This window comes from Astyanax mexicanus, chromosome 17 (assembly GCF_023375975.1).
Source record: "Astyanax mexicanus isolate ESR-SI-001 chromosome 17, AstMex3_surface, whole genome shotgun sequence".
Classification (NCBI taxonomy): Eukaryota; Metazoa; Chordata; class Actinopteri; order Characiformes; family Acestrorhamphidae; genus Astyanax; species Astyanax mexicanus.
In genome coordinates this window covers 4,690,241-4,712,726 of record NC_064424.1, presented here as the reverse complement: position 1 = coordinate 4,712,726, position 22,486 = coordinate 4,690,241, and the positions used below count along the sequence as shown (strand labels likewise).

General features: G+C 38.6%; 3 protein-coding genes across 3 annotated transcripts; 2 read left to right on the top strand and 1 right to left on the bottom strand.

Annotated features, from left to right (window-relative positions):
• The first annotated feature begins 2,227 nt into the window (after positions 1–2,227).
• On the top strand, positions 2,228–8,300 carry nim1kb (NIM1 serine/threonine protein kinase). Its single transcript, XM_007256763.4, has 4 exons — positions 2,228–2,597; positions 3,184–3,468; positions 4,717–4,985; positions 6,621–8,300. The coding sequence occupies exons 2-4, from the start codon at positions 3,201–3,203 to the stop codon at positions 7,374–7,376; spliced, it is 1,293 nt and encodes a 430-aa protein (XP_007256825.3). The 5' UTR covers positions 2,228–2,597; positions 3,184–3,200; the 3' UTR covers positions 7,377–8,300.
• A 749-nt stretch (positions 8,301–9,049) lies between these two features.
• On the bottom strand, positions 9,050–10,988 carry LOC125782414 (growth arrest and DNA damage-inducible protein GADD45 gamma-like). Its single transcript, XM_049466384.1, has 3 exons — positions 10,730–10,988; positions 10,409–10,616; positions 9,050–10,252 (listed from the first exon to the last, which is right to left on the bottom strand). The coding sequence occupies exons 1-3, from the start codon at positions 10,876–10,878 to the stop codon at positions 10,139–10,141; spliced, it is 471 nt and encodes a 156-aa protein (XP_049322341.1). The 5' UTR covers positions 10,879–10,988; the 3' UTR covers positions 9,050–10,138.
• Positions 10,989–17,420: 6,432 nt separating this feature from the next.
• Positions 17,421–19,994, top strand: LOC103039224 (growth arrest and DNA damage-inducible protein GADD45 gamma). The gene is made up of 3 exons (XM_022675924.2): positions 17,421–17,635; positions 18,835–19,042; positions 19,263–19,994. The coding sequence occupies exons 1-3, from the start codon at positions 17,535–17,537 to the stop codon at positions 19,374–19,376; spliced, it is 423 nt and encodes a 140-aa protein (XP_022531645.2). The 5' UTR covers positions 17,421–17,534; the 3' UTR covers positions 19,377–19,994.
• The last annotated feature ends 2,492 nt before the right edge of the window (positions 19,995–22,486 follow it).

The window sequence follows — 22,486 nt, the reverse complement described above, 5'->3', positions numbered from 1 at the left end:
AAAGCCTGTAATCTCATCATTAGAAACACCTTGGCATTTATCAACGCCTCCACACACACGGACACACACAACAACAACTATGTGGTGAATGGTATTAGGTATTAGTTTCAGGGATTCCAGCTACAAATCAAGGGGTTTCCTTGTCTTGCCTTGACTTTCTGTTAAAAAAAAAAAATAATTTTACAATTTTAATGTAATACACATTTCTGAACAAAAACCTTAAAAACATTAAAAAACCTTAACACATGTTCACACTCAAGTTAAGTTTGAAGAATTATGCTCATATCATTTGGATATCATGCCCACGTGCCCTAAACGTGCTGGAATGTGCATCCCACATGCCTCTCTCCAGAGATTATGAAGCTACCTGTAAGTATAATCACATTATCTGCTGATTTATTTTCTGTGTCAAAGAGGGACTGCCATAATCTTGTTTAGCTGTTGCATAATGTCTGATCTTTCCCCGCACCTGGAGTACACACGTTCAGAGATCAATCCCATTAAGGACACAAGTGTCTTCAGAGTCCACAGGACTGACTGGCTAATTCAAAAGGCATTGTGTTGTTAACAGGCAATATGACAATATATAGCCTTTAAAATGTAAAGTGCCAATTCAAAATAACTGACTTTTTCATAAATGCATTTAATGCTTTATAAATAGTTTATCAAGGGTAAGAGAAACTGTGGTTCCACATTCATTTACACTGTTAAACTTCAGATTTTTCTGGATGTGTATCTTTGTTTGCATTTTCCATCAGTCAGCATTAACATATGTAATAGAATAATATAAAAAGTCAGTTTAGCAATTTAACATGTTACCATACACCACATTTAGATTACTGGATAAATAAATAATCTGGGCAATTAAATAAATAAAGTTATTAACAGAAACACTATATTGGCAAAAGTATTTACTTTTGCCCAACCATGCAAATCATTCAGAATTCAGGTGTTCCAATCTCTTCCATATCTACAGGTGTATAAAAGCAGCAGCTAGGCAGGCTGGCACTGCTTCTACAAACTTCTGCTTCTGAAAGAATGCATCTCAGGCTCTCAGGAGCTCAGTGAACTCCAGCAGTGTGGTACAGTGATCGGATGCAGCACCTGTACAGCAACAAGTCCAGTCGTGAAATTTCTCTATTCACTTTTAAATATTCCACAGCCAACTGTCAGTGATATTATAACACAGTGGAAGCGACTGGAAGAGACAGCAATGCTGAGGAGCAGAGTGCACAGAGGAACCAACCTTCTGCAGAGTCATACCTCACTACAAACCTCCAAACTTCATGTAGCTTCAGATTAGCTCAAGAACAGTAGAGTATAGAGCTTTGTGGAATGGGTTTCCATGGACAAGCAGCTCCAACCAAAAACAATACAAAGTGTCGGACATAGTGGTGTAAAGCATGCCGCCACTGGAGTCCAGAGCAGTAGAAACATGTGCTTTGCAGTAAGAAATCAAGCTTCTCCATCTGACAATCCGCTGGACAAGTATGGTTGTGGCATTTGCCAGGAGAACAGTACTTATCTGACTACTTTGTGACAACTGTAAAGTTTGGTGGAGGGGGATCATTATGATTATGGTGTCTTGTTATTCAGAAGTTGAGATCGACCCCTGGTTCCAGTGAAAGGAACTCTTAATGCTTTAGCAAAACCAAGAGATTTTGAACAATTTCATGCTTCCAACTTTGGACAGTTTGGGACCATGACTGTGGACCAGTGTACAAAGCAAGATCCATAAAGATGTGAATAAGCAAGTTTCATGGAAGAACTTGACAGATTCCTGACAGATTCCTGACAGATTCCTGCACAGATTCCTGACCTCAACCTGATATGACAGAACAGCTTTGGGATGAATTAGAGTGGAGAATGTGGACCAGGCCAACATTCTCATCCAACATCATTGTTTGAACTCACAAATGCTCTTTTGGAAGAATAGAGTTCAATATTTCCCATAAACACGCTCCTAAACCTTGTGGAAAGCCTTCCCAGAAGCCTCAAAGCTGTTAGAGCTGTAAAGGATGGGCCGACATCATATGAAACAATATTAAAATGGGATGTCACTAATTCTCATGTGTGTGAAGGCATAGTATATGATAATGCTGACTGATGGAAGCACTATTTGACCTATGGCAGGCCACTGTTGCCTGTTTATTTAGTGGTTTTTATTTGGCTAGTAGTTAGAAGCTAATTAATGACCATTAAGAAACTCCTTTATAGACTATTTATTAGCTCTTTATTAAGGAGCCTTATTAAAAATGGTACAAAATGTAATCAGTGACGCATATCATGGGTTTTTCCTCTTATTTCACCTAATTTCTTGTCTTTTCTGATTCAGACACCTCACTCTGGTTGGGGATTGGTTGGGGAGGATTAAGGTACGCCTAAATAAAGCTGTGAGATTAAGATACATGACACCAGCATAATCCCTCCTTCGATACAGAGGGAGGGAACTGTGTGGGATGGACGCATGTGTAGGATCTACTCAGTAATTCAGTGAGGGACGCCTTACATGCCAACAGAATGAAAGAAAGGACAACATGGAAGACGTTGTTTGGCAGAGCCTGCTAGGACTGGACCTTACCGCCGATGCGTAACAGGTGAGAACACTGAAGATGCATCAACTTCAAATTCATAAATTCATTTTTTGTGTGATGATTCTGTTACAAAGTAGCAAATACTGATGTTTTGCAAACTTATCTTAGTGATCTTTGCTACTGTAATGGATAAAATACTCCTAAATAATAAGCAAATACCAGGAATTATTGATTTATTGGTGTTACTGGTGTTATGTTTTCATTAAAGGGGTCATTACATCGTTTTTTATTCATTTTAAAATGTCTACTTGTGGTCTCTAGTAGGAATGAATGCTATGTGAGCTGTTTTTTGTGAAAAAAGTGCTCCAGTGATCTAGTATAACCCTGCTTTAGTCCAGTGGAGAAGCGAAAGGGAAGGAACGATAGGATGCAAGGATAGCATGCAAACATATCACCTCTAATTGGCTAACAGCACTGCAACATACAGTGCAGCATACAGAAAATACATAAAAAATAATGTATATTATAGAAAAGATGGTTTGTTGCCATGCTATAAGGGGTTAAAGCCATTTCTTCAGTTGTATTTTCTAATTTATATTAGTCTAATCTTTCCTGGTCCTCAATAACAATCCCCAATCTTCAATTTTAGCCCTAAAAGCCAACACAATGCCTGCAGGCGCCTCTCCACGGATGCCACGGCACAGCTTGTACAGCTTGACGGAGAGCTCTGACTGTGGGCCAGAGAAAGAGGAGGAAGAGGATCCACCTAAACGCCTCACACCCCTGGAGAAACTGACACGGGATATGTGCCACGATGAGAAAACCATCAAAGACCTCATTGTGGGAAGAAGGGTGGGTTTCTACAAAGTCCGGGGGGAGATCGGATGTGGGAACTTCTCAAAAGTCAAGTTGGCCTTCCATGCCCTCACTAAAGGTAGGATACAGAGGTATCAAGTAACAAAGTACAAATACTTAAGTAGAAATGTTGGTTATCTATACTTTACTGGAGTAATTGTTAATTTTATCAGACGAATTTTACTTCTACTTTTTACATTTTCACTCAATTATCTGAACTTTCTACTCCTTACAGTTTAAAAATAGCCTCGTTTCTCCTGTTTCATTTCAGCTCGTTTTCATTCCGGCTTCTCATTGTTCAATAAAACCCCTAGCCAGATAAATCTCTTCATCCAGATAGAGTGAATCTGATTGTGATTGGATGTAGAGAAGTATTCTGACTCCCTCACACCTGCACACATCCCGCCAACTCCAGTCCAACTAAGCTTCTTTAATATATTCATATTTTACTAAAATACATTAATTTACAATGGGGTATATATGCAGCTAAAACAGGGAACAGCCTAGTGCATCCCAAATTATATTATCAACATTGACATTTTAATATAACATTATAGTCCTTAGAGATCTTTCTTTACAGCACGCAACATTTTCTGTCATCAACTGCTGTGGTTTTTCTAGGTCTACCTGTTCAACATCTGTTACTTAGTACACCAGTGATGACTTTCTTCTTCAGGACATTCCAAATGGTTGTACTGGCTATGGCCAATATTTGTGCTCTAACGGCTTTGATTGATTTATCAATGCTAAGTGGCTCTTTTGCCATTGAGAAGTGAGTGTCAGCCTGTAGCCTGCTCCTAACCCAGACTAGCACTGCTGGAGCAGCATTAGCATTACCTGCTAAACACACTGAGTGCTAGTTAGCTCTTTCGCCGTTCAGAGGTGAGTAAATCTGAGTGGAGCCTACGCATTTACCGTGTTAAAACAAGCTATGTGGGATAAACCGCTAGCTAATGTTTCTCTAGCTTAACGGAAAACTCAGAGTTCCTCAGTGTAGGGTTGTCTAGCTAACCTTAGCGGAAATCTGGAAATCTAAGCTTACTGTAGATAAACGGAAGCGCTTTACTCACCCAAAACAACAGTTTTCAGGAGATCTGTGTAAATTAACATCCAGTGCTCGTTTGACTTTAAAAGTAAGTAGAGCCTTAAAATCTGATGTGCCTTATAGTGCAAAAAATATGGTACAAAATTAATTTAACAGACAACACGTGTTTCTTGCAAGGATTCTGTGAAGAACTTCACTGCTGGAGGTCAGGATAAGAGGATAACAGGATTAATGTCTACTGACCTCATTGTTTCTCCACTTTGCATTGCACATTCTCTGTAGACAAGGTTGCCATCAAAGTCATGGAAAAGATGAGGCTGGACCTGCAGACGCAGAGGATGCTGTCCAGAGAGATTTCCAACATGGAGAGCCTGTATCATCCAAACGTGCTGCGTCTGTACGAGGTGGTGGAGACACCCTGTCGACTGTACCTGGTTCTGGAGTATGCTGGAGGAGGAGACCTCCACAGCAGGCTCACATCTGAGGGAAAACTTACTGATCCAGAGAGCAAGATTGTGTTCGCACAGATACTGTCTGCTGTGAAGTACATGGTCAGTTCATTTATTATTCTATTGCACTGAAATATCACAAGTAGCATAAATAGCATAAATAGTTTGAACACACCTTCTTATTCAATGTTGTTCTCTGTTTTCTCTACATAGTAAATGAATAGGAAAGTGATCCAGACTATGAAGGAACACATAATGAATCATGTAGTAACTTAAAAGTGTTAAACAAACCAAAATACTCTGTGAAGAAGCTTTTAGATGCTCTTATCTGGGGAACTATTAACTTGCGATTTCTGAGGCTGGTAACTCTGATGAACTCTTGCCCTTCCTTTCCTGGGTCGGTCCTAATGAGAGCCAGTTTCATCATTATAATGTTTTTGATGGTCTTTGCAATTGAACTTGAGGATACTTTTAAAGTTCTTAAAATTTTTCGGATTGACCGACCTTCATTTAAAGTATTTTTAAATTCTTTATTTAGTTGAGTTGTTGTTGCTTCTCCTAATCTGGATTCGAACATTACTCAAATATTCACTATTCACTGTATACCTGTAACTCTACCTCTTCACTACTTTACTTTAACTGATGCTCTCAAACACATTAAGCCTGAATTTCAGGTGACTCTACCTCATAAAGCTGACTGAGAAAACTCAGTTGTAGAACTCTCCATTACATCTTTATTTATTTGTGTTAATTATTGTTTTATTTAGCTTAATTTTACATTCCTGATACCATGGAACTGTTGAATTACATTATTTTAAACTGTATCCCCTTACTTTTGTCCTTTTAGTGGTTCTGAAGCAAATGACCCTATAATAAGGTGTCAAAATTAAGCCATACAAATAGACAGTGCTGCCTTTGATGTTCAGTGTTAAGATGCTACAAGCACAAGCAATTGGTTAGAGTATAATTACTTATAATTACATGCTAATAAATCACTAGTTTCTTTGATGATAAGAGGAGACTGGCAATTGAAGTGTTTTTCTATACATTTGTTTCTTCATTCATTATAAATTAAACATTTCATGGGTTAGACCATTTGATCATTCTAAATCAGTTTCTCTGATTTTGCTATTTATAGGTTTATGTTTGAGTAAAATGAACATTGTTGTTTTATTCTATAAACTGCAGGCAATATTTCTCCCAAACTCCAAATAAAACATTGTCAGAAAATGAGAAATGGCTGAAATAACAAAAAAGATGCAGAACTTTCAGACCTCAAATAATGCAAAGAAAACAAGTTCATATTCAAAAAGTTTTAAGAGTTCAGAAATCAATATTTGGTGGAATAACCCTGTTTTTTAATCACAGTTTTCATGCATCTTGGCATAATGTTCTCCTCCACCAGTCTTACACACTGCTTTTGGATAATTTTATGCTGCTTTACTCCTTGTGCAAAATTTTAAGCAGTTCAGTTTGGTGGTTTGATGGCTTGTGATCATCCATCTTTCTCTTGATTATATTCTAGAGGTTTTCAATTTGGTAAAATTAAGAAAAAATATCATCATTAAGTGGTTTCTTACTTTTTTCCAGAGCTGTATATAGAGCCAATTAAATGCGAAATTGACAATGTTTCCTGTATATGAAGAGGATAGAAATTATTTATTGATATGTGACCTGTTGCTTGTGGAACATATCTCATAGTCAATCAATTAATCATTAATTTTTTGTGTATTTCAGCATGACAACAGCATCATCCATCGAGATATGAAGGCAGAGAACGTCCTCTACTCCTGCAGCGGGTGTGTGAAGGTGGCTGACTTCGGCTTCAGTACGAGGATCAACAATCGCAACCAGATGTTGGACACCTTCTGTGGCTCGCCTCCGTACGCAGCTCCAGAACTCTTCAAAGACGAGTCCTACCTGGGGCCACCTGTGGACGTGTGGGCGATGGGGGTCCTCCTGTTCTTTATGGTGACTGGCACCATGCCCTTCCGCGCCGACACTGTTCCTAAGCTGCGGCGCAGCGTCATAGAAGGTGTCTACGCCCTGCCCATGTGGGTGTCTGCCCCGTGCCAACGCCTGATCCGGGGCATCCTGAAGCCCGATCCTTCTGAACGCTATGCCCTGGACCAGATGCTGGGCTGTGAGTGGCTCTTACCCGTGGAGCTCTTCCGTACGGCCAGGCCCCTGCAGCAGCTCAACCCTGTGTACCTGCTGGAGGCTGGAACGGGGAGGATGATGCAGGAAGAGGAAGATGTTCGAGCCGCCCTGCAGGAGCTGGGGGTCACCGAGGAACACATCCTCAACAACCAGTGCAAGAACAGTCGCAGCCCGTTTACAGGTATGTATCGCATTGTGTTGCACAGGATCCAGAGGAACAGTGGAACTGAGCATCCTCCTATCATCACAGGGGTGGTGAAAGACCCTAAACGAGACAGTCTTAGAGCCTACAGGAACTTACGCCACACCTCAAAACTATGTGTCCTTTCTTAAGCTTTCTTAAGCTTTTTTTGAACGTCCCTGTTCTATAGTGTTGGTGTGTCTTTGGTAAGGTGAGGCGTGACAGTTGTCATTCCCTTTAAGAGCCAGGTGTGCTGTGACTGTGGTGTGTTCGTATCTTAACAGTGAGGTGTTTTTGCGCATCTCAGCCGAGGAAACTGACTGAGAAGGTACACCAGCAGCTCATTCACGTGAACAGCAATGGTATTTTATTCTTTATTCTGTTTATTGTTGATGTAAGAGCTATATTTGTGCTGCAGCACCTTTATTTGTGTGTGCAATAAGTTGTGCACAAGCTGATTGCTGCATGGCTAAGACAGGATTGACCGGCTGACTATTTTTTAATGTTGTCAGGGTTTTAATCAATCAGTGGCGCACCTGTGTTTTCCTCACTTCTAGACCACTACACCCATCAGTGTACATTTGTTCCTAAACTCTGATGCTATTTTAACAGTGTGGGTGAAAGGCATAAAAAAATCAACTGTTGACAGGGTGTAAGATAGCAATGAGCATTGGGATGCACCTTACACAGGGTGTACGATAGGGCCCCAGGGCTCTAAGTTTATTCACTAAGGTTATGGGATTCATGAGTTCGCAACAAGTTGGGTTGCAAACTTAGTACATCTTTCTTATCATATTTTGTGTGCTTTTTTATTTATTTTTCTTACACCTTGCCCTTAATGATCTATTACAGTACAGGTCCTAGCTAAGTGGGTTCTTAATGCCCTGTCTACACGTACAGTACCAGTCAAAAGTTTGGACACATCTTCTTATTCAATGTTTTTATTCATTTATTTTTTTCCTACATTGTAAAAATTAATACTGAAGTCATCCAGACTATGAAGGAACACATAAGAAATCATGTAGTAAATTAAAAAATGTAAAATGAACCAAAATGTTTTCTATTTTTGTTAATAAAAGTGCATTCCAACATTTGCTTCATCCTTTTCTGTTTGTGTGTGTGTGGTAGGGGGATGGGTTCTTTCCAAATGATGCAACACAATGCTGTTGTGTGATCAGATCTAATGTCTAGAATCCAATCCAACCATTTAAAAAATATACTAAATATAATATTATTAATAAAAAGAACTTAAAGCAATTGTATACCCCTCCAAAAACTAATTTAACAACCTCAGCTGGCCACCTAAACATTTTTACACTGATTCAAAACAATCTGCCCACTAAATCTGGCTTTGAAAAATGAGAGCAGATGTTTCTATTCTCATCAAATCCAATGCCCATAGTCCACTTCACTATTACTTATGCATAATTTCTTTCATTGGCCTCCATCCATCATGGGGTGAGAGGTGCAGCAGGCTTTGCTGAAGCCACAGGCAGTTTTTTTTGTGTGACAGTGAGGCCTACTAGCAGAACCCCCCACTCTATCCCTCCCGCCCCCTTTTCTCCGCCCCCATTGGCCTCTTCTTTCTTCACCTCCCATCTGCTCACCATGGCAGATGGAAGTGCATGGCAGCTCAGACATCTGCCTCTCCAACAATGGGCCTCTTGTTCAGGCCCCCTGTTTGACGGGCCAGCGTGCCGCTATTGTGTTTGGTTGGGTCGTGCACATGCAGATCAGGGGCCACTGCAGCCGGCAGCTGGCACTGTCTGCAGCCCAGAATACAGCCATACCGACTCACTCAAGAATAAACACATTACACAAAGACTTCATTTCAGTGTTTTTATTAAAAGTAGTTTTTTTCATTGTTGACAGAAAAATAAGATATATAAAAAACATAGAGATAGATATTTCCAAAATTTTTCTTTTTCACATCAAGATTTCCACAGTGAAACAATTACATGTTTTTTGACATCTTAAATATCTGACAAACATTTCCAAAGTACAAGTTTTGGATTTTTTCTATTTTTCATTTGACAAAAAAAAATTTTTTTAGTTTTTTTTTTTGTTTGTTCTCAAATATTTCCAAAGTGAATTTTGGATTTTTGTAGTTTTTTTTTTTTCAATTGTCCAAATATTTCTAAAGTGAAACCTTTAGAATTAAGTTTTTTTCAATCATTAAATATTTCCAAAGTTTTTTTTTTTTGTATTTTTTATTTCAACAAATATTTCCAAAGTGAAACCTTTAGAATTTTTTGGTTGAAAGTTTGTTTCTGTTTTTTTTTTTTTTTTTTTTTGAATATTTCCAAAGTAAAACTTTTGGATTTCTTATAGTTTTTTCTCTTTTCTTTTCTGACATCTGAAATATTTCCACAATGAAACCTTTACAGATGTTTCTCCTCCTTTCTTTCTGATATGCAGTAGAATCTAAAGTGAACCCTTTAGAGAATAAGACCCTTCTGGAGAGAGGAAAGCCTGAATAGCCCACAGTGAGTTCAGCGCCGTCATTCAGCGGCTTCACTGGGGTAAAGTGGGCGTGGTCGGAGTGCAGTCCGGCTCTGGGCTCCGCCCCGTTTGGCTGGAAGCCCCGCCTCCTCTGCGCCTCCTCCGCAGCGCCCGTTCTCCGCCCAACTCGCTTCTCCGTCTCTCCAAACCTCATCCGCACAAAGAATGAGGGCCGTCGGCTCGCTCTCGGCCCGGGCTGCCCCTCACTCACACAAACGAGGAGGGGGCTCTGCTCGACGTGCGCGGGGCACGAGGAGCGACACAAGAGCCGCCCGGGCCTGTCCACGCGCGGCCTGCGTGCATGAGCGCGTTCGCTCATTAGCCTCCACAGGAGCTTGAGAAATAATCCTCGATCCTCAGAATGAGGAGAGCATTTCCTTCAAAACTTGCAGCAGCAGCAGCAGAGCTCAGCTCAGCGCGCGGGCAGGGTCACCTCAGGAACCCACTCGTGACAGCTGCGGCTCTCCGAGCAGAACACGTGCAGCTTCTCTAGAGCGGGGTCTTCCCACGAGCCATCAGTGGGGTTCTGTTGGTGGAGGAGAAAAGAAGAAATAATAAATACATGAGCAAAAAAACATCATGCATATGCATATATTTGTGTATATAATGTGTGTGCATATATATCCTATTGCGTTACCATAAGCATTAGATACTTATAGGCCTAAAATATTTAGCATCGTACCGTGATGAGCACGCAGTGTGCATCCTCCAGCTGCCCGGCTTTGTCTCCCAGAAGCTCTGCAAGACGCTGGGCGTCGCTCACTCTCACGATGCTGATGTCGTTGTCGAAGCAGAAGGCCTGGATGAGAGTAAAGTGGATCTGCAGAGCGATATCGCACTCGAACTCCTCGTCCATGGCCAGAACACAGAATGCAACACTGTCTGGATCACTGCAGAGCAAAGATAAAAAGAGAGAAAACGTCAAAAAACAAGCAAGATTTAGAGCTAAAACTCATGCATTTCAAATTAATTTCAATGCACAACAACATCAAACTTTACTTACACATTCATGACTTTAGCAGACTCGTACACGCCAATGGTGAGGCAGTCGTTAGCCTGGGCAGACTCCAGGGCTTCCTGCAGAGCCTCTCCGGTACGGCGAGCCTTCTCGATGCTGTTGTTCTGCTGCACGGGGACCTCCTCAAGAGTCATGATTAGTCAGAGGTATTGATTTCCACCGAAGGAATTAGTTGAAAAGATGAGAAAAGTAAAGTAGATGCGAGCACGTTTTTGCAAGTAGTCCCGAAAGGATGTGTGGTGCATCCAGTACAGCGCGCGCAGCTTTTATACCCTGCTGGCTCGTGGCAGCTGGTGAAAGGCGCAGCCTCTGATTGGATGGGCTGTGAAGCGAGTGCCTCCTGATTGGATGAGCCCAAGGGTGTATTGGTATGCTAATGCGTCTATTGTCACAGTGCGGCTGGCGGCTCGTGGCAGCAGATTGATGGAGGTCATGATGTGTGTGTGTGTGTGGGGTTGTACTAGTTTTAATGTTTACCAATTCTTCTATCATCTCTACTATATTTCTCTCTCTTATAATTAATTTCTGCACTTGTTTATATACTTTTTTCATCATTTATCTTTTTTCAGCCTTTTTGTTAGATTGTTGTTAAATATTGTTGTATTTAATTACCTAAAAGTTGCGAAGCACTTAGAACTGCATGCTATGGACTTACTTTTTTTTAAGATTTGCAAACTAGTTAGATAATACAACTAGTAGTCAACCAAAGCCACATATAAAAATTAGTTATCCTGTATTGCTATGTAATATTATAATGTTTTGATTACACAGTATGTGCGATATAGGAGTGTTACTATGTTTTATGTTAAAGCTCTCAGATTACTAAAGTATTTGGAGTAATGTTTTTGCTTTTAGTTTTAGTTGTTTGCTTGTTGGTCTAATATGGAGGTTTTCTTTTAGTTTTTGGTCAAACAAGTTAAAAATAGTTTTTAAAAGTATACTTTTAACATGGGCTAAAAATAGAAGGCAGAAAGTGTGTGTGTGTGTGTGTAGTGGTGTATTGTGTTGGTGAAAGGGAGCGAGCACACTGCCATACCCCCACCTCCCACCCACCCCTATACACACACACACACACTGCCCCCACACACCCCACCCTACTAGGCAGAGGGGCAGGTGGAGTGTGGCCATCTGTGGATGGGCTGAAACGGCCTATTGTGAGTGGAGAAACTTTTATTATTAGAGTTGTATAGAAATGCAAATGAGTCGCGCGTGCCGTGACGCCCCGCTGGACAATCCGGCTCGCGCCGGCCACGACGTGATCCCCAGGCAGCAGCTTTAGCTTTTGCTCTGGGCAGTTTTTGCAAATGCATTGAATTAACTCGCTTATGCAAAACGGGTTCGTTGCTTTATTACATGACTTTGCGTGCACGCGCCTGCGTGCGTGCATGTGTGTGTTTGCGTTTGTGCATGTGCATAGCGTGTCTTTATATACACACTGTCCATGAGGTGCTGTAAAAGTTATATATTTCCTTTATAGCATTGCACAAAGGTGTTTGGTATAGCCAATGCACTTTCCAAATTATAGATGCAATTATGCAAATCATAATAAAATGAGTAAAAGAGGAATATAAGGAAAAATAAAAAGAGTGCTGTATGTTATGTCTCCCTATATGTTCAGGGCCTTGCACTATAGGGCTGCAACTATTTATTATGTTTTAGTAGTTGACTAATCTGTTGATTATTTGCTAATTCAACCCATGCAACCACAATAAAACAATGAAATAAACATTTGCAATTATGCTAATTAAAGTGAAGAACTCGTTGAAGAACATGTTCAAATAAAGAGCATGTGCAAATACTGTATATACTCAAAATAGTTATATTTACAACACTCTGCCACAACATTAAGTTGCAGAATATTAAGCATTCAAATGCATTGAACTTCCATGTGCAACTAAGGGGTTGTTTTAGTAGTCAACTAATCTGTTTGTTTTTTTTTTTTCGATTAGTTGATTAGTCAATATGTGCTATAGACACACAAATGAAACATTAGCATGAAATGTAAACACTGTGTTAGCAAAGATAAATATACAGGCTGGACTATTTTGTGTAGGGCACTGAAGTGAGTCGACACGTTTTTATATATTCTTATGTGTAGGACTAACTGTTGCAGCCTAAATAAGCATCATGCACAGCAACCATGCACTGCAACTAACAGAAACTAAAGCTAACAATAGCTAAATGCAAACTGGTACGTTTTGCTGTTTAGAGACAGAAGCGTAAGTGTAGAGTATAATATATATATAGGGGCTAGAGTGAACAACCACAACAGACTGGCAGATTCAGGCCTATTGTTTGCATGCAGGAGCAGGAGCAGATGGAGGGGCCTCCCCCCACTCGGCCCCCCATTCAACCCATTCAAGACCCTTCCATCACCCTGCAGCAGCACCTACCACAGCATTGTTCACCAAACCCACCACCCTGAAACAATCCAGTTTAATAGTTTAATTAATTGTCATAGATGTAGGTTTGATTGCAATGTAGACTTATTATCTTGTTGCTAAAAAAATATTAATTTTCTTTTGTTGAATTTACTCATACTTTTATTTTATCTACTGCATTGTTCTGCCACCACTGTTCTAAGTTGTACGTATAAGCTGTGTGTATAAGCTGTGTGTATAAGCTGTGTTTTCTCTAAGAATGTTTATTGTATTGTGTTGTTTTAAGCTATATATTTAAGCTATATGTCTACTCATACATCAAGACAATAATGAATATTCTCTCTCTTGCAGAAGGAAGTATTTCAGCACAATGCATTTTGTAGGTCTGTGGTTAGGTAAGTTTTTAAGTTTCGTAGTCGAGCTTTTCCAAACTGTGCTTTCATGCATTTCAGCAGCAGCCCAAACTTAATGCACAGGCTGCAGCTGCTGCTGAGGCGCGTGCAAGCAGCAGCACATCTGCAGGGCGCAGTGACAGGTGTCAGGCAGAGCCACAGCGACGCGTGCAGTCACTACTACCCCCCCCCCCCCCCCCCCTCAGCACACACACACACACCACACACACACAGAGTAAGCTCCTGTCCCATTCAGTGCTGCTGTGAGTCATTATCCCCAGAGCTACATGAGCTGCGTGCTGCCAGCTGCCACTGAGCCTCAAAGAAAAGACCAGCAGAAACTTTCATCCTCTGACTCACTTTAATGAATCCAACCTCCAGCAGCACAGTCACCACCAGTGTGTAACAGATCTGTAGAAATACACAGGAGTTCCTGTAAGAGCACTTTACACATTCACTTTACACACTCAGACTCAGGCTCTGTAGTTATATACACAACTTATTGTATATACATCACTGTATAAGTGAGTTAAGAATTAATATAGGAAAATATTTTTAATACAGGTTATTTTTAAAGGGTTATACAGCATAATATATGACTATAAAGTTTTTTTTTCTGCTGCTATAGCTCTTTAAATCAAGATATAAATCATATACGTTAGTTCATATAGGAAATTAAGTAAGTCATATAGGAATACTGTAGGACAAAACACAACAGTTACTGTATATACATCCCTATAAAATAGAAATAAGGAATAACATAGGAGCATATTTTATTATAAGTTATTATTAAAGGATTACACAGCATGCTAGATGAGTATATAGTTTTTTTCTGCTGCTATAGCTCTTTTAAGTCAAGACAATAAGTTATAAATCATATACCTTAGTTCATATAGGAAATTGAGTAATGCATATAGGAACACTATAGGACAAAACACAAAAGTTACTGTATATACATCCCTATAAAGTAGAAATAATAAATAACATATGAGCATATTTTTATTATAAGTTATTATTAAAGGATTACACAGCATGCTAGATGAGTATATAGATTGTTTTTTCTGCTGCTATAGCTCTTATAAGTCAATACGTTAGTTCATATAAGAAGTTAAGTAAGTCATATAAGTCAATTAGTAACTTTCAGACTAGGCTATAAAGTTTACTATAGGAAAATACACAACACTTACTGTGTATACACCCATGTAAACAAAACAGAATTAAGGATTAATATAGGAGAATATCATAGGTTAATATTTAAGGGTTATACCGCATAATCAATGACTATAGAGATTGTTTCTGCTGCTATAGCTCTTATTAGCCAAGTTAGTAAGTTATACATCATATAAGTTATTAAGTCATATAAGCCAGTTAATAACTTTCAGACAGGCTCTAAAGTTTATTATAAGACAATACACAACAGTTACTGAATATACATCACTATAAACAAAGCAGAATTAAAGATAAAAATAGGGGAATATCATTAATATAGATTATTCTTAAAGTTTTACACAGCCTAATAGATGACTATAGAGATTGTTTTTGCAGCTGTAGCTCCTAAAGTCAAGTTAGTAAGTTATAAATCATATAAGTTAGTTAATATAAGGAGTTATGTAAGTAATTTAAGTTTTTAAGTAACTTAATATTTAGCAGTTATTAACTTATAACTTATATAATTATTAACTTATATAAGTCAGTTAGTAACTTTCAGACAGGCTATAAAGTTTATTATAGTAAACACAACAGTTACTGTATATATAGGAGGATACAGGAGGATATCTGTAATGTATGTGATTATTAAAGAATTACACAGCATAATAAATGAAGATTTAAAGATTGATACTGTTTCCTTTCACTCCTAAAAGTCATACTGTTCATATAGAAGGTTATATGCCATATACATTAGGTTTATGTAGTAAGTTGAGTTAAATGAGTTAGTATAAATAGTATAAAAGTTTGTACTCTATATAGCAAGTTTTAAGTCATATACAGTAGGTCTATTTATATAGTGCCTTTGTATAGTATACATTATATTTTTATAATATTTATATAGTACAGCTGGTATTACTTTCACTTTTTAGTTGCAAGTTGCAAAATTGTTTGCATATATGGATACAGTTCATGAAAGTGTTAAAATGTATATCTAAGGTGACTTAAGACTATATGAAAAGTTGAAACAGTGGTTTATGACTAGTGAAGTTCTACACATATGTTTATGACTCATGATGTTTTATTTATGTAGTATATAAATACGATATATCTGGTATAAACTGAGTTCTACAACTTTTACATTTCAATGAACTACAGTATGTAGTTGCTATACAAACTCACATATACAACATTTGTATATATAGTAAATTTATACAGTGTAGACGCTACTGTATATAAAGTCACTATACTACTTACTATTTAAACCACTTACAAGACTGAATATTGATGGTTTGATATAATAAATTCTGGATGTGTGAATAGGCACACATCTAGTGACTACTGTGTGTGTATGTGTGTGTGTGTGTGTGTGTGTGTGTGTGTGGATGAAGAGCAGGCTGCAGGAACTGATAGTGATCAGAGAGCTTCTGCCTGCTGTATTGACCCTTACCCCCCCCCCCCCCCTCCCTTCCGTTGCCTCAGTGATAGAGAGGCATCCCCAGATGGCACGCGCCCCGAGTGAAGCCCATCCACCACCTCAGCGCGAGCACACGAGCAGCTCGTGCGTGATGTTATTGTCAACCGGAATTAAAGCAGAACCGGGATGTGGCACGAGCTCTGATTCGGCGTGCATAAGTGTGTGTGCATAAGAGTGAATGTCACCAACACCTAGATTAAAATATTACAATGGATTATTTTATTGCATATATACAACAAATAATAACATCGCTAGTTCTCTGAAAAGGTCCAGTTGTTTGCAAAAGTTTTGGCACCCATAGGTATTTTATAATTTTTCCTTTTTTAATGCGAAAGTGTTTGTGCTGTTAATTTTGGAGCATTTTAATATTGCAAATAAACCATGATCAAACTCTTAATTTAGTAGAAAGCCCTTTTAACATGCCTTTTGAACACCTGTGGTGTCTTTACTTCAGTTTGCATGGAGAGAACTGTTATGGCTAAATAATGAATTGATTAATTTTGTTTCGGTGTGGATTAACGTTTATGCAGTATAGGCATTGCTTTATAGGTTGCATTAAAATATTGAATTCATTGATATTCTTGGTGGGTCTAGTGAAAGTTACTTATGTACTTATAATGATTACATTATATAAAAACATTGAAAACAGTGTTAATTATAACCTCTAAAACCTAAAATCTCCGAAACTCTCCTCATGGGAGTGAAGAATAAAATGCTAAGTAAAACAGGCAGTTATGAAAAATATAAACTACTACATATAATTAAAGCCAAATATTTAAGCTATAGGACATATAAGTGACACATGTAATATATATGTAGCTTAATAAACCTGTTATCATTACTCTGGGCCAGAAGTTTTAGAACATATCTATTGTTTAGTAGATCTGTAGCAGTGCTGTATGACCCAGACAAGCTTCTTTTTATTTTCCCATCTTATCAATCTTTTTACTGCTAAAACTAAGACAAATTGCTAATTTAAAATGTGGCACACACTTTAAATTAGCAAATAAACTCTCAGTCCAGATCACCCAGATCACAGTGTCCTGTACTGGACATATTACACATGCTGTCGTGAAAAGCTCGTGTCAGAATCCTGCTTTATATAAAAGCGTAAAAAGTTGCGCGTGCCTGATCTCTGACCCTTCCATAAAGAAACTTTCAGATGTCCTGAACCTCTAAAGGCACGCGCCCATTGCCTCTCTTGTCCACCGCTCAGCCAATCAGGTGCCTCGCTGCCCCCAGCGCGTGCCACGTCCCTCGTATAAGTAGTGGGCGCGTGCCGGACACCTCACACACATTCTGTGTTCCTCTCTCTCGCGCTCACACACACAGTCTGAATCAATCCCCTTTCCTAAACCGTCAGTGTCCAGCTATATCCTATCCTACAGCTGAAGATGGTCTCTGAGGGCGCGTGCCTGGTGGAAGCTATGGTGGTTGCTCGGGATGAGGGTCGCCTCACTGCTGGAGTTTACGAGTGCGCCAAGATCATGAACGAGTAAGTGGGCTACACCATCCTACTGACCTTCTAACTTCAGCGTTAGCAGGTTATATAGGCTAACTGGGTGCTGTGGGGATGCTCGGTTGCCATTTAGAGCATGTATTTGCAGAAAATGAGAAATAGCTGAAATAACAAAAAAGATGCAGAGCTTTCAGACCATAAATAATGCAGAAAACAAGTTCATATTCATGTTTTAGGAGTTCAGAAATCAATTTTTATGCATCTTGGCATGTTCTCCTCCACCAGTCTTACACACTGCTTTTGGATAACTTGATGCCACTTCTAGTGCAAAAATTCAAGCAGTTCAGCTTAGTTTGATGACTTGTAATCTTTTTTTCCAAAGCTGTATATGGGAACACATTGGGCCTTCTTGCTGGAACTGCTACCTAATATTATAAGCTATATATCTACATGCATAGAGTATAAGTTATTATATAGCTAATCCTAGTGTTTCTGCTAGTAGTGCAAGAGCATGCTCATGGCATGCTCATTTACTTTGTTATGTAGTATCAAACAGAGTTTATGTAATTGTGAGGGCACCTTTAGGGCAAATTATTGTGTTTTCTCGCTTGTAAGAGAACATTATACAGCCCTGCATTTTCTATATGACACTAGTAAGTTAAAGGGCTCTTTAGTTACACTTTTTTAACCATGGAAGCAGTTGCCCCCAGTGCCACCTCCACAAGTCCGCCAGTGGGCTAAAACATAGGCTAGGTGTATTTTGTCTCATGTCGGTTCCATGTAGGCCCTGTATAAGCTGTGTACCTGCAACCCAGATGTTTCAGGTGTTTAACCCCTTCCAGATCCAATAACTGACCCTGGTGGGCATCTATTTGTGTATTTGTGAGGCCATTATGGCGCCCATTGACCAAAAAAAACATTCTGGTTTCAAATTAGGCTAACAATACAGGCCTCAAATGGGCATGTTATCTAGGTGGGTGAATCATATCCTAGCTTAGGCCCGGCCCTGATGATGAAACCCTTAATGACTGATTTAGTACTCAAAGATGGATGGACCATTTGTTTTGGAGAGGCGTTGAGTTTTCACCACTAAGAGCCTATAGTCTCTTCCACTACAAGTCAGTGTAGGATAACTACCAACATCTGCAAGGGTTAGCATGTATGCTAGGCTAGCTATCATTGCTATAAGCTCATGTGCTAATGAACTCTCTCTCTCTTTTATCTTTGCTCTGCAGTGATCCAGACAGTGTTGCATTCTGTGTTCTGGCCATGGACGAGGAATTTGAATGCGATATCGCCCTGCAGATCCACTTCACTCTCATCCAGGCCTTCTGTTTCGACAACGACATCAGCATCGTGAGAGTGAGCGACGCCCAGCATCTTGCAGAGCTTCTGGGAGACAAAGCTGGGCAGCTGGAGGATTCACACTGCGTGCTCATCACGGTACGATGCTAAATATACTGGGGGGAAGTGCATGGTTTGGAGTTGGGATGGAGCTTGAGCTTATAGGTTTTGGTGGTAGTCAAGTCAATGTAAAGTAGGCCAAAACAACAGGCTTTAATGCACACACATATATACATATATAAACATATGCATGATGTTTTTTGTGTGTTTTTTTTCTCATTTGTTAATTATTTTTTCTTCTTTTCTCCTCCACCAACAGAACCCCACTGATGGCTCGTGGGAAGACCCCGCTCTAGAGAAGCTGCACGTGTTCTGCTCGGAGAGCCGCAGCTGCCACGAGTGGGTTCCTGAGGTGACCCTGCCCGCGCGCTGAGCTGAGCTCTGCTGCTGCTGCTGCAAGTTGTGAAGGAAATGCTCTCCTCATTCTGAGGATCGAGGATTATTTCTCAAGCTCCTGTGGAGGCTAATGAGCGAACGCGCTCATGCACGCAGGCCGCGCGTGGACAGGCCCGGGCGGCTCTTGTGTCGCTCCTCGTGCCCCGCGCACGTCGAGCCGAGCCCCCTCCTCGTTTGTGTGAGTGAGGGGCAGCCCGGGCCGAGAGCGAGCCGACGGCCCTCATTCTTTGTGCGGATGAGGTTTGGAGAGACGGAGAAGCGAGTTGGGCGGAGAACGGGCGCTGCGGAGGAGGCGCAGAGGAGGCGGGGCATCCAGCTGAACGGGGCGGGGCTCAGAGCCGGACTGCACTCCGACCACGCCCACTTTACCCCAGTGAAGCCGCTGAATGACGGCGCTGAACTCACTGTGGGCTATTCAGGCTTTCCTCTCTCCAGAAGGGTCTTATTCTCTAAAGGGTTCACTTTAGATTCTACTGCATATCAGAAAGAAAGGAGGAGAAACATCTGCAAAGGTTTCATTGTGGAAATATTTCAGATGTCAGAAAAGAAAAGAGAAAAAACGAAAAGAAATCCAAAAGTTTTACTTTGGAAATATTCGAGAAAAAAAATTAACTAACAAAAAAGAAAATCTGAAAATTTCATTCTGGAAATGTTTAAGATTACAAAAAAAAATATATAGAAAAAAAAAAAAACTCACATTTTGAAAATATTTAAGAAAAAAAAACATTATTTAAGAAAAACAAAAAAGAAAATCTGAAAATTTAATTCTGGAAATATTTAAGATGACAAAACAATTATTAAAAAAAAAGAAAAAACAAACAAAAGTCCCATTTGGAAATATTTAAGAAAATGTATAAGTTTTCTTTAAAAAATATTTAAAGAAAAAAAATCCAAAATGTTTACTTTGGAAAATATTTAAGATAAAAATAAAACATAAAAAACTCTTTCTGGAAATATTTGAGAAGGAAAAAACAACAACAAAATAAATGAAAAAATCTTAAAAGGTTTCATTCTGGAAATATTTAAGATGACAAAAAAGAAAAAAATTAATGAAAAATGTCAAGTTTCTCATGTTGGAAATATAAAAAAGAAACAAACAAAAAAAGAAAAAAAACAATGAAACTGACTAAATATTTAATTCTGGAAGTCTTTATTTAAGCTGTCAAAAAACTATAATAAAAAAAAAAACTAAAAAAGACTATAAACTATAAAATATATAAAAAAAGAAAACAATCAGAAAACCCCAAATGTTTTATTTTGGAAATATAAAAAAAAAGAAAATGGAAACTGTCTGGAAATATTTATTTGAGATAAAAAAAACTTGAAGATTTCAATTTAAAAATATAGTGTCTAAATAAAATGTAAACATTTTATATGTTTGATAAAAATGAAGGCAAAATTACAAATATTTTACTTTGAGCATATATTGATAACAACGTATTTTAGATATACTTGAGATGGAAAAGAAGAAATGAAGTATTTTAGATAATAGAATTTAAAAAGATCTTATATGAAAAATTGTAACAACAATGTTTTTAAATGATGACCTTTCTGTAGTTTGATTAATATGAATAAATGGTATTTAAAATTATTTCATGTTTATTCTCTGTATTTTTTTGCTCTGGTTTGAATGTATTTCTGTTTTAGGCTGTTCAGACAGAAACACACATTACACTACAGCACACACACACCTTACAGATTAACATCCTGCATTAATACACTTTATCCATTCACTTACTGCAGATTTACTGTAGCAGGTTAGCAACTAAAGCTAATATTGTGACTTATATATGGTTTTCTGGTAGTTTTAACAGAACTCTTTAAACTGTTTAAACAATTATATATGTAACACTGTAGAATGCTATTAGGAAAGTCTTAAATGTCTTAAATTCATTTTGGATTAAATGTCTTACTATGTCTCCCAATGATCATTGTATATGGCTATCAGGGTTCATCATTATTTTCTTTTAGCTAGCAGAAATTATATTGGAAGCCATAGGAAAGTGTAAATTTAATGAAAATAGCTGAATATCCTGAACATCTTAAAATATTTTTTTTTTAGAAATAATTGGAATCACAAGCTTATGCTTATGTGTCTTAACGTTAAGCAATTTTGTTATTATGAAAGTTGTCTTAATTTTGTCTCTAAGTGATATTAGAAGGTTTAAAAAGTCTTAATATTTAATATTTAATTTTGCCATCCCTTTTATATATACTCTGTCATAGTCACCTAGTTATACAGTCTATGGTTATGACAGGTCCAGCAGAGCAGAGGGTTTGTTTTTATAGCAGGATAATTTACAAAGGTGTAGATACTTTAGTTTTGTATCTTCTACTATCTTCACACTATACTATTATTGTCTCATAGATTCATGATCTCACAAATCATGACAAAAAAGTGTATTTGTAGTATAAGTATCTTCAGAGCTGTTTTATTTAGCAATGTCTTTTAAAACTAATACAGTTTAATACAGATGAACTGATATTACTGTAGTTTCCAGTTAAAAAATGTTACTTTCTTCAGTAGAAAGGATGCTTTAGAATCACATTCTTCACACGATTTGTGAGAAGCGACTGCCAATGAAGCATAGCATACTCTTAACCGGAAATGACTGTTCACCTGGAGGACGTGGACCCAAGACTCCAGTGCTGAGCGGCCCATGTTTTAGATTTTAGATTTTTCAAAGTAGCACATCTTGCTTAGATGGCAACTTTGCACATCTCTGCTGGATTTTCTCAGTCAGTTTTATGAGGTAGAGTCACGTGGAATTCAGGCTTTCAGTTAACAGCTGTGCTGAACTCATCAAGAGTTTATTACTTGAATTTATTGTCTCTTAATAAAGTGTTTGAGAGCATCAGTTAAAGTAAAGTAGTGAAGAGGTAGAGTTACAGGTATACAGTGAATAGTGAATATTTGAGTAATGTTCGAATCCAGATTATGAGAAGCAAGAACTACTTAACTAAGTAAATATAAATGAAGAACTTTGAAAGTATCCTCAAGTGCAGTCACTGCAAAGAATATTAAAATGTTATAATGATGAAACTGGCACTCATCAGGACCATCCCCTGTCTAAGTTAATCAGAGTT

What these genes read in the sequence shown, in the direction of transcription:
- nim1kb (XM_007256763.4), top strand. Translation starts at nt 3,201, where the DNA reads ATGCCTGCAGGCGCCTCTCCACGGATGCCACGGCACAGCTTGTACAGC. An exon ending in CTTCCATGCCCTCACTAAAG is followed by an intron (nt 3,469 to 4,716) that starts GTAGGATACAGA and finishes CATTCTCTGTAG; the next exon opens with ACAAGGTTGCCATCAAAGTC. An exon ending in TGTCTGCTGTGAAGTACATG is followed by an intron (nt 4,986 to 6,620) that starts GTCAGTTCATTT and finishes TGTGTATTTCAG; the next exon opens with CATGACAACAGCATCATCCA.
- LOC125782414 (XM_049466384.1), bottom strand. Translation starts at nt 10,878, where the DNA reads ATGACTCTTGAGGAGGTCCCCGTGCAGCAGAACAACAGCATCGAGAAG. An exon ending in TCTGCTAAAGTCATGAATGT is followed by an intron (nt 10,617 to 10,729) that starts GTAAGTAAAGTT and finishes TTTGCTCTGCAG; the next exon opens with TGATCCAGACAGTGTTGCAT. An exon ending in CACACTGCGTGCTCATCACG is followed by an intron (nt 10,253 to 10,408) that starts GTACGATGCTAA and finishes CTCCACCAACAG; the next exon opens with AACCCCACTGATGGCTCGTG.
- LOC103039224 (XM_022675924.2), top strand. Translation starts at nt 17,535, where the DNA reads ATGGTCTCTGAGGGCGCGTGCCTGGTGGAAGCTATGGTGGTTGCTCGG. An exon ending in TGCGCCAAGATCATGAACGA is followed by an intron (nt 17,636 to 18,834) that starts GTAAGTGGGCTA and finishes TTTGCTCTGCAG; the next exon opens with TGATCCAGACAGTGTTGCAT. An exon ending in CACACTGCGTGCTCATCACG is followed by an intron (nt 19,043 to 19,262) that starts GTACGATGCTAA and finishes CTCCACCAACAG; the next exon opens with AACCCCACTGATGGCTCGTG.